The sequence below is a fragment of the Lepidochelys kempii genome, chromosome 10 (assembly GCF_965140265.1).
Source record: "Lepidochelys kempii isolate rLepKem1 chromosome 10, rLepKem1.hap2, whole genome shotgun sequence".
NCBI classification, from domain to species: domain Eukaryota; kingdom Metazoa; phylum Chordata; order Testudines; family Cheloniidae; genus Lepidochelys; species Lepidochelys kempii.
Genome location: NC_133265.1, coordinates 497,805 through 508,821, shown reverse-complemented (window position 1 = coordinate 508,821; position 11,017 = coordinate 497,805). Strand labels below are relative to the sequence as shown.

The 11,017-nt window shown below is 42.7% G+C and overlaps 1 protein-coding gene across 2 annotated transcripts in view; it reads left to right on the top strand.

Moving 5' to 3' along the window:
* The first annotated feature begins 3,154 nt into the window (after nucleotides 1-3,154).
* PDPK1 (3-phosphoinositide dependent protein kinase 1) overlaps nucleotides 3,155-11,017 on the top strand; it is an 84,259-nt gene continuing 76,396 nt past the window's right edge. The window contains exon 1 of one of the 2 annotated variants that reach the window (XM_073361571.1): nucleotides 3,155-3,338. In XM_073361571.1, coding sequence (XP_073217672.1) covers nucleotides 3,327-3,338 — 12 coding nt within the window. In that variant the 5' untranslated portion in view covers nucleotides 3,155-3,326. Of the gene's footprint in view, nucleotides 3,339-7,560; nucleotides 8,702-11,017 lie in introns of those variants that run through there. The other variant, XM_073361569.1, reaches the window with a different exon arrangement.

Below are 11,017 nucleotides of genomic sequence, written 5' to 3'. Positions count from 1 at the left end.
CATTCCACACAAAGATGGACTACAAGCCGTCAGGAACAGTATCTCCGATAATGTCACGGCAAACCTGGTGGCTGAACTTTGTGACTTTGTCCCCAAATGTGAAATAGTTATGGGTGAGGACAATGTATACCTTCAAATCAGTGGCACTGCTATGGGTACCCGCATGACCCCACAGTATGCCAACATTTTTATGGCTGACTTAGAACAGCGCTTCCTCAGCTCTCGTCCCCTAATGCCCTTACTCTACTTGCGCTATATTGATGACATCTTCATCATCTGGACCCATGGAAAAGAAGCCCTTGAGGAATTCCACCATGATGTCAACAATTTCCATCCCACCATCAACCTCAGTCTGGACCAGTTCACACAAGAGATCCACTTCCTGGACACTACGGTGCTAATAAGTGATGGTCACAAACACCACCCTATACCGGAAACCTACTGACCGCTATGCCTACCTACATGCCTCCAGCTTTCATCCAGACCACACCACACGATCCATTGTCTTCAGCCAAGCTCTAAGATACAACCGCATTTGCTCCAACCCTTCAGACAGAGACAAACACCTACAAGATCTCTATCAAGCGTTCTTACAACTACAATACCCACCTGCTGAAGTGAAGTGACAGAGCCAGAAGAGTACTCAGAAGTCACCTACTACAGGACAGGCCCAACAAAGAAAATAACAAAATGCCACTAGCCATCACCTTCAGCACCCAACTAAAACCTCTCCCAACGCATCATCAAGGATCTACAACCTACCCTGAAGGACGACCCATCACTCTCACAGCTCTTGGGAGACAGGCCAGTCCTTGCTTACAGACAGCCCCCTAACCTGAAGCAAATACTCACCAGCAACCACACAACAAAACCACTAACCCAGGACCCTATCCTTGCAACAAAGCCCGTTGCCAGCTGTGTCCCCTGAATAGATATGTGGACACCATCATAGGGCCTAATCACATCAGCCACACTATCAGAGGCTCGTTCACCTGCACATCTGCCAATGTGATAGATGCCATCATGTGCCAGCAATGCCCCTCTGCCATATACATTGGTCAAACTGGACAGTCTCTACGGAAAAGAATAAATGGACACAAATCACGTCAAGAATTATAACATTCATAAAGCAGTCAGAGAACACTTCAGTCTCTCTGATCACTCGATTACAGACCTAAAAGTCACAATATTACAACAAAAAAAACTTCAAAACCAGACTCCAATGAGAGACTGCTGAATTGGAATTAATTTGCAAACTGGATACAATTAACTTTAGGCTTGAATAGAGACTAGGAGTGGATGAGTCATTACACAAAGTAAAACTGTTTCCCTATGTTTATTCTGGTATTAGCTCATCTTAAGTGATCACTCTCCTTACAGTGTGTATAAGACCCATTGTTTCATGTTCTCTATGTATATAAATCTCCCCCCTGTATTTTCCACTGAATGCCTCCGATGAAGTGAGCTGTAACTCACGAAAGCTTGTGCTCAAATAAATTTGTTAGTCTCTAAGGTGCCACAAGCACTCCTTTTTCTTTTTGCGAATACAGACTAATACGGCTGCTACTCTGAAATTTGTTGAAACAGATATTTCTGCAGAACATTTTGGTTTCACCTAAATTAATGTTATAACCAGCTCTGTTGTTCACACTTCTGTTAGCTTCCATTGTGTTGGGAAGTAAGTTCTTCAGTGACTGCCATATGGAATTAAACTGTTGATGTACCATCAGCTGATGTGGGACTTGACAAGACCACTCAAACACAATTCTATCTTACATAAATACAAACATTCATATCGTTTTCTGTAACCAGAGGCCACTTGCATAAATACTGTTTTTATATGCTTGATACAGAGTTCATATCTCAAACATATCAGAATGGATTTTGAATATATTTACTACAGATTGAAGAACTCTATTAAATAACTGAACTTGAACCTTCATTAAACTTATGTCTGAAAACTAGGGTCACTTAATTCAATAACATTTCTTCTATGTTGCTTATGAAATTGAATGATGAAGTTAAGGGCAAATAGTTAATTGTGTAGGCTAATAGTTTGGTAAGCCAGATTCCTTCGTTCTGTGAAATGCTTGTCAATTTTATATTGTCATCTTTCTATGTTAATCATTTGTCAGGATTTTCTGCCTTCAGGAAATTAAGAGGTGCCTTCATTTCTAAACTTGACTCATTGTAATAAGATGGACTGACTGCTCGATTAGATCAAATTCACATCTTTCAAAGGAGTCTTTTTTTCATGTTTCCTTCTACCTGGATCCCTGATAAATGTTTGATCCATCAATTTTTGAGCTCTTTACTACACATACAGACAGATGGCTACTGTAAAAATGTACCTTCCCTTTTAAGAAAAATCCTAGTTTGTCAAAATGCACTACTCAATATATCAGTTGTTCAGATATTATTTCCTCTCCTAAAGCTATAAATGCTGACAAGGCGTATTTCATTAGGGCCTTTTGCCTTTGGAATTTTTTCACCATTTGTCTGAAATAACCAGAGTTTGCTGAACTTTAGGGCATTTCCACCCACCCTGCTTTTAGAGATGGGGAGATTGTGAGGGGTCTGTGAGACTGGAATTTAGAGGCTTACATTATGTTTTAAAATTTTGCAGCTACCAGTGTGTTTTGTATCCATTCAAATGCATAATTGAATATTTTGAGTGTCAAGAGTGCCCAGGGCCTGGAACGGATGATTTTTTAGGTAACAGTACGAACCTAAATAAAGCATTGCTGCAGTTTAGCATTATCACTCATGGTTCTGTGATATTTCTCAGATGTTTAGGTTTACTCATAATCCCAAGATTCCAGGTCTGCAGTTGTTAATGACATCAAATGGAATAGAAGAATAATAATAGAGAAATAGGCCTGCATCCGAGAGTGCTAAAGGAATTGGCAGCTGTGATTGCAGAGCCATTGGCCATTATCTTTGAAAACTCGTGGCGAATGGGGGAAGTCCTGGATGACTGGAAAAAGGCTAATGTAGTGCCCATCTTTTAAAAAAGGGAAGGAGGATGATCCTGGGAACTACAGGCCAGTCACCCTCACCTCAGTCCCCGGAAAAATCATGGAGCATGTCCTCAAGGAATCAATCCTGAAGCACTTACACGAGAGGAAAGTGATCAGGAACAGTCAGCATGGATTCACCAAGGGAAGGTCATGCCTGACTAATCTAATCGCCTTCTATGATGAGATTACTGGTTCTGTGGATGAAGGGAAAGCAGTGGATGTACTGTTTCTTGACTTTAGCAAAGCTTTTGACACGGTCTCCCACAGTATTCTCGTCAGCAAGTTAAAGAAGTATGGGCTGGATGAATGCACTATAAGGTGGGTAGAAAGTTGGCTAGATTGTCGGGCTCAACAGGTAGTGATCAATGGCTCCATGTCTAATTGGCAGCTGGTATCAAATGGAGAGCCCCAAGGGTTGGTCCTGGGACCGGTTTTGTTCAATGTCTTCATAAATGATCTGGAGGATGGTGTGGATTGCACTCTCAGCAAATTTGCGGATGATACTAAACTAGGAGGAGTGGTAGATACCCTGGAGGGCAGGGATAGGATACAGAGGGCCCTAGACAAATTGGAGGATTGGGCCAAAAGAAATCTGAGGTTTAACAAGGATAAGTGCAGAGTCCTGCACATAGGACGGAAGAATCCAGTGCATCGCTACAGACTAGGGACTGAATGGCTAGGCAGCAGTTCTGCGGAAAAGAAGCTAGGGGTGACAGTGGACGAGAAGCTGGCTATGAGTCAACAGTGTGCCCTTGTTGCCAAGAAGGCCAATGGCATTTTGGGATGTATAAGTAGGGGCATAGCGAGCAAATCGAGGGACGTGATCGTTCCCCTCTATTCGATACTGGTGAGGCCTCATCTGGAGTACTGTGTTCAGTTTTGGGCCCCGCACCACAAGAAGGATGTGGATAAATTGGAGAGAGTCCAGCAAAGGGCAACAAAAATGATTAGGTGTCTGGAACACATATGAGGAGAGGCTGAGGGAACTGGGATTGTTTAGTCAGCGGAAGAGAAGAATGAGGGGGGATTTGATAGCTGATTTCAACTACCTGAGAGGTGGTTTCAGAGAGGATGGTTCTAGACTATTCTCAGTGGTAGAAGAGGACAGGACAAGGAGTAATGATCTCAAGTTGCAGTGGGGGAGGTTTAGGTTGGATATTAGGAGAAGCTTTTTCACTAGGAGGGTGGTGAAACACTGGAATGCGTTACCTAGGGAGGTGGTAGAATCTCCTTCCTTAGAAGTTTTTAAAGTCAGGCTTGACAAAGCCCTGGCTGGGATGATTTAATTGGTGGTCAGTCCTGCTTTGAGCAGGGGGTTGGACTAGATGACCTCCTGAGGTCCCTTCCAACCCTGATATTCTATGATTCTAAGAATGTTGATAAATTGAAAAGGGTTCAGAAAAGAGCTACAAGAATGATTCAGGATCTGGAAAACAAGCCTTAGAATGAGACATTTAAACTTAAGTAGATATACCTTCTTATTGGAGAAGGGTAAGAGGTGCTTTGATCATGGTTAAGGCTGCGTGTCCGTCATAGAGGTCAGATTCTGTGTCTGTCTTCTGGCTCAGGGTGGGCCAGTAGCAGCAGTTTGGGTGTAGGAGGGGACTCAGGGCTGGGGCAGGGGGGTTGGAGTGTGGGGCAGCGCCCACCTCGGGGGTGGCCTTCTCCAGCTCCCATGGGCATATCCCTGCAGTTCCTAAGCGGAAGGGACATGGGGCTCTGCACGCTGCCCGCACCTGCAGGCGCTGCCCCTGCAGCTTCCATTCTGTGGTTCCTGGGCAATGGGAGCTGCGGAGCTGGCGCTTGTGGCAGGAGCAGTGTGCAGAGCCCCCCTGGCTGCCCTTCCCCCTAGGACCTGTGCGGACATGCCGGTTGGAGATGGGTAGGGAGCCTGCCAGCCCCGCCAACCCTCTCCTCCCCCACCACCAGCAGGGGTCCTGGCTGTGTGCCATCACCCACACCCCCAGCACGGCTGCATGCCCCCACCAGCAGCACTAGCGGGAGTCCCAGGCTGCATGCTGCCGCCTCCCCTCACACCAGTAGGGGTCCTGGGCCACCCCTTGCAGCACTTCTGGCGCCACTGGATCACCCCCCTCCCAGGAGCACCCCCGGCCCAAGTTATAGTAAAAGTCATGGATAGGTCTTAGGCCATGAATTTTTGTTTTCTGCCTGTGACCTGTCCATGACTTTTACTAAAAATACCCGTGACTAAAATGTTGCTTTAATCATGGTCCACAAGTACTTGCATGGAGAAGAGAGATCTGATAGACAGCTCTCTGAGAAAAAGCCACAAAGAGAGTCAGAAGCTGAAGCTTCACAAATTCAAACTAGAAAAAGTCAGCGTAACTATTCACTGGAACAACTTATTTAGGGATGGATTCTCCATCACTTGCTGTCTGTACATAAAGACTAGGATTCTTTATAAAAGAGATGCTATAGCTCAAACAGAAATCATGGTCTCTTGATGCAAGAACCACTGGGTGAGGTTCTGTAGCTTGTATTGTGCAGGAACTCAGACTAGATGATTGTAATGGTCCCCTTCTGGCCTTAATAATCTGTGAAACAATGCTTTTTGTAGAGAGAATGTGAAGTGGCAATCTTTTTCTACTATTACTATTGGATTAGAAACTCCTCTATTGACTTACTATAGTCCTATTTTGTTTAAATGGGGAAGTCACTCCCTTGCTTTCACCTGGCTCAACTGCATTGATTATGCTGTAGAGTGTCCCTTAAAAATCTTAACCCTCTTCTAAAGGATGGGTTTCCAAGATCTGGACTGCTCAAGTTAATGCTTAATGAACTTGTAGTATAATAATAAATTCACCTTTATTCTTTTTGATTAGCTGTTCTGTAAAATGCCACCCAACTATTAAATTTCCTAGTTCTTTGAGCACTAAAGGGTGTTTGTGTTTAGTGGACAGGTTTAAAATATTGTTAGTAAACTAAACTGTGTAAGCCATGAAAGATTTTGCCGAGGACCAAATCACCCTAGCCATCCTGTTTAGGTGTGTATGGTGCATTGTGGCTACATATGTTCAGTGTTGCAGGACTGTTAGTTGTTGCCCCATCCTACAAGGCCTGGCAGGGCTCTGTGCTCTGTGGTGTTCATTTGTATTTGTTCACAATCTTAGTTTGTTCCAGCGGATGCTTAGGCTAGTTTTGCTCCTTTGAGCATGTGCTTGGATCCTGATGCAAAACATAGGATTCCTCTTGCTTCACCTCACATTACGCTTACGTCTCCACAGCATGCTAACTGAGGGGTAAATAATCACAGGATTATGCAAACCATGGTAGTCTAACCTGTAAGAAAATGACCACACATGCTGTACTGTGCTGTCAGTCCCTGCATCCTCACTGGTGCTTTATCTGGCTATGACAAGCAGTACAGCTGTCTGGGAGCATATCCTAAGATTAATAGTACCACAACTCACTGCATCATTCTTAGCTCATATTTGCAGCATCTTGTGGGACAACTTGTCTGCCCGCTATGGGGACTGTGGAAAGTTTAATGGAGAGAACACTTAGTAAATTGCTTTGTTTGGCAATAACTATATACCCATAAAAAGGAACTGAAATGCTCTGAAATACAGAATAAAATGAGCCAAAAGAAAACAGTTATAAAATAACTATTCTCTTAATGATCTGTATGGTAAGAAAAAGTGGAGAGAAGAAAGTTCTTTTACAGCATTGCACTTCTGTCTTTACCTAGCTTTAAAAGCTTGAATGAGTCAAGGCTTTGAGATTAGGCTAGTAAGGTGATAAAGGTTCTTACCAAAACCTCAACTTTTGCAAGTTGGACAATAAAAGGGGTGAGTGGTTGTAGGAGAAAGGGAAGTTTTGACATGGAGGATTTTAAATCCATGTAAGAGTTTCACTATATCAGGGGGTTAGTGGGCATTATTCTGCTATAGCAAACACTGAAGATGCTTGAAGCAGGAAAAACTGCAAGCAGGATGCTGAACAGAGACAGATTTATAGTTCACTTCTGCTCAGGTCAAAGGCTAGGTAGATGGTGAGATAGTACACAGGAATTGGTGCCAAGGGGGCTTATGGGAAAGGATTGGAGGACCATTGCATCTCAACTGTTCTGATTGTTCATGGCTGCATGTTTTCACTGCTGTTACCTCAGGATAACCGTACATGTTAATAGCTACCACAGGATTTGCCTTATAGCTCATGGTGTGCTGCCTGTCTCACCACGTGGCACTGATAGTCATGTGGATGTGTGAACATGGAATGTGTGAAGGGGAAAACCCACAGCTGAGCCAGAGTTAATTCTGCAGTGATGGCATCTGCACTAGCAGAGTTTGTCATGGGAGTCACCAGTGTCCCAGCCAATCGCTGTCAGGCTCTGGACCTGGATGCCTGGACTGATAAGCACCACCACCACTGAGTGGCTCTGCTCCAAGAAGTAAGGAGCATGGCTTGATTTAGTTATTTTTAGTTACTATTGCCATAAGTTTTTTTCTGCTTTGTATTTAAAGTAAGTTTCCTTTTCTTGAATTTTCCCTGTAAGTGTTAGATGGGTTTGGTCTGGGCCCATATACATGGGGAGGACATCCGTCTTGAGCCCTGGTGAATGGCTTAACAAGTCCTTTCTTCTTCTGGAACATATTGAGGTCCCCAATAGCTGTATTGCTCCACAGCGCAGGGTGTGGTGATGGGGAGGTATTGAATCGCCTTGGGGAGGTATGTGCATTTGCCTTGTGGTAATGGGGACCAAGATGGTAGCCTTGCTGTGCCTCTATTAATTGATCCCTTTCTGTGTTCTCTTTCAGATATAAGTAGTGTAGAAGATGATTCTGAGGAAGCTTTTGGATTTTTGTGGCAACTCCCAGTGAAGTCCATGTGCTTTGGGAAGGAGTTGTCTCTGTTTGTCTGTAACCTTAGATCTTTCACCTTTTGTATTTTGCAAGTGAATACCTGTGGGATGAAAAAGTTAGAATGTTTCACTTATAAATAATGATGATAAAGTTTTTTTTTTTCCACTTCATTTGCATCCATTGGGTGTAGGGATTAGAGTGTGGGGGATGGAAGTGACCAGATAGAACGGAGAACAGCAAAAGTACCTCTCAGGCCTACCCTCACTAGGAGTTTGGGGGCTTTGGAGCATTTGATTTCTGTTGAATATTACTTTAGCTATTGCTAGACCTATAATGTGGTAGGTTAGTGTCTTAACACATGACAGAACCAATGATCTGATCTGTCACAGCTGCCACTGAAATAGCATTCAGGAGAATTGTGGGATTGTACTGGAAGGGACTGCATGGGTTTTTTTTGTTTTTTTTTTTCCAGTATAGGATTATTTTGGTATATTTTAGCTCACTCTAAATGCCTTTATCATGCATTAAACTCAGTTGCATAATAAAAAACAGATCGCTTTTCACCCCAAACCAGAAAATAACTAATCAACAAAAACAAATACCCCTCCTCATCCTGAAATGGTATCCTTATCAGACCTTTCCCTTCCCAAGTGCATGGATAAATAGATGGGGCCTTACATTGTGCCCTGACAGTCAACAGATTGGACAAAGAAGAGGAGAAAAGCTCCAAAGTTTGAGTACACCTTGTGGGGAAAGATCTACCAGCAGCTTCTCTTTTTTGTATTGACAGGACTTCAGCTCAAATACGTGTGCTGATGTTGTGGTGGAAACATGGCAGAGGGAGAAGAGCAGTCTCAAGTAGGCAAATCCCAAAATGTTTAGGATTGAATAGGTCCAAAACAGTATCTTAAACTCCACCTGGAAATGAAAAGGCAGCCAATGCAGATGCCAAAGCACTGATGTTCTGGGCTCCAAGTGAGCCACACCGCTTGGTAAACGAGCTGCCATGTTCTATACAGCTTCAGTTTCTGGGTTCATTTAACAAATTCATATATTCTATAGCCAGAAAGGACAAATCATTTTTCATTCTGACCTGCATAACACAGGCAATAAAATTTCATCTGTAAATCGTGTAAGCACAGTGATTTGTGGTTTAACTAAAGCATAATCCTGTAGTACCTTTGTTATATTAGAGCCCTGTACTATCAAATATATTCTTGTAAAGGTACATAGGTTATGATTTATAACCTTCTATTTGATAAGTTCAATAGATTGATCTCAAGCCTTGTTGTAAGACACGTTTTCCAGTTCTGATGTCTGTCTTGTGGTTTTGCTCTAAACCTTCTGTAGTTTACCTCCTTTTAGCAGTCAGGGCCAGTATTCCAGGAGTGATGTCCACAGTGCTATATACAGTGGCAATAAACTTGCCTACTCCTACCTGATGATCCTCTGATCATACATCCAGAGATCTCACTAATTCACTTAGTCAGCCATGTTTCCACCATGACCCCTAAATTCTTTTCAGAGGCATGGCTTTGCAGGATACATTCCCTACATGTTTTGTAATGTGACATACATTCTTTGTTCATAGATATAGGACTTTACTTTTGGCCATATTAAACCATGTATTTGCACCCAGTTTACCAACCAATCCAGATTGCTCTATATAAGTGACCTTCCCATATCATTATTAGCCATTCCACCAGTCTTTGTCCACAATGATCTTTTCTGCCAGTCACTGATAAAAGTTTTATAGCTTTTGATTGAGAATGAATCCCTGTGGGAGTCTGCTAGTAACATCCCCGTTTGATGATTTCCCTTTGAGATTTTAGCCATCTTATCTATGTAGTATGTGCTATATTGATTGATGTTAACTCTAATTAGAATTTCGTGCAGTACTAAGTCAAATGCCTTGTAGATGTAACTGTATTAACATAATGTAGACTTTTAATAACCACATTTGTAATATCAAAAAATGATATCCAGTTCAATTGACAGGACCTGTTTCTCATAAAACTTGTTGATCAGCATTACATTCCCATCCTGCAGTATATTTATTGAATTTCATGTTGGCTGTTATACCATTTTGCCTGGGATCAATGTCAGGCTAAGATATAGCCCCATGGGAAGCTTCACTGCACTAGTCTAATCCTGAGATGTTTGACACTGATAATGATAGCAAAGGCGACCTTTGAAGGAAACTCCTCCTCCTCCTCCTAGTCCGATGGGGAGGGAGTGGGGGGAAAGCTTCATGTTCATTGTTGCTGTATGGTTGTTTAACAAGATCGGGAATCAGTAATAGCAACAGATTGTGAACCCTGTTAACAAATGGTAGGCACCCTTTCCCTACCTGCTGCCCACCATTGCAGCTGCTAGGCTATAGTTTGCTGTTGCCACTGGTCCTGTAAGCTGAGGAATGACTGGACACTTGTCCATGTTAGTATTTTTTCTAAAATTTCTCACTGTTGCAATTGCTGGTACAGCTTTGGTGGTAGTATTGGTTTGAATTCTAGTTCAGATAAGTTGCCAGTGGCCACCAACACTTGTTACCATGTCATTTAGACCTTATCTGAGCCAGGTTAGACAACAGTAGTAAAAACACTGGCAGCGCCAAAAGGTCTGTCTACAATATTGCTCCTGCTGTCGTTACCACTGATAGAGCTGCACCAGTGAAATTTGGTGGGAAATTTGGCACCGAGAAAGGCTAATGTAGACACAACCACAATAGTTGGACTTGCTTTGAACAAGGCTGCACTAATGTAATCACTTGTGTGTGAACATGTGTTGCATACCAGATGTGACTGAGGGTTTAAGAGGTATTGGCGTGGCCAGAATGCTCTAGTATAGACAAGAGTCCAAAAAAAGGAGATGCCTAATTAGCCAATTTTGCTCTCCTAGGAATTGGCCTTTCTCTTCCAGTTCCACTTTTATTTGAATTGTCAGATTCCAGCAGCTATGGTGTTAACCATTCATATAACCTATGGGTGTAAAAGGAATAACAGGACAATACCTAGTGAGTCTTTATTTTGCATCGAGATAAGTTGTTTTTTTCCTGTTTGAGGTACTATTTCTGTTATTTTCAGCAATTGTTAGGGGGTAGTGCATGGAAGATGACAGAACCATGTAAACGCACGTTCCATACTGGATTTAAAAGAAAAATTGAAGGAAGCTTGT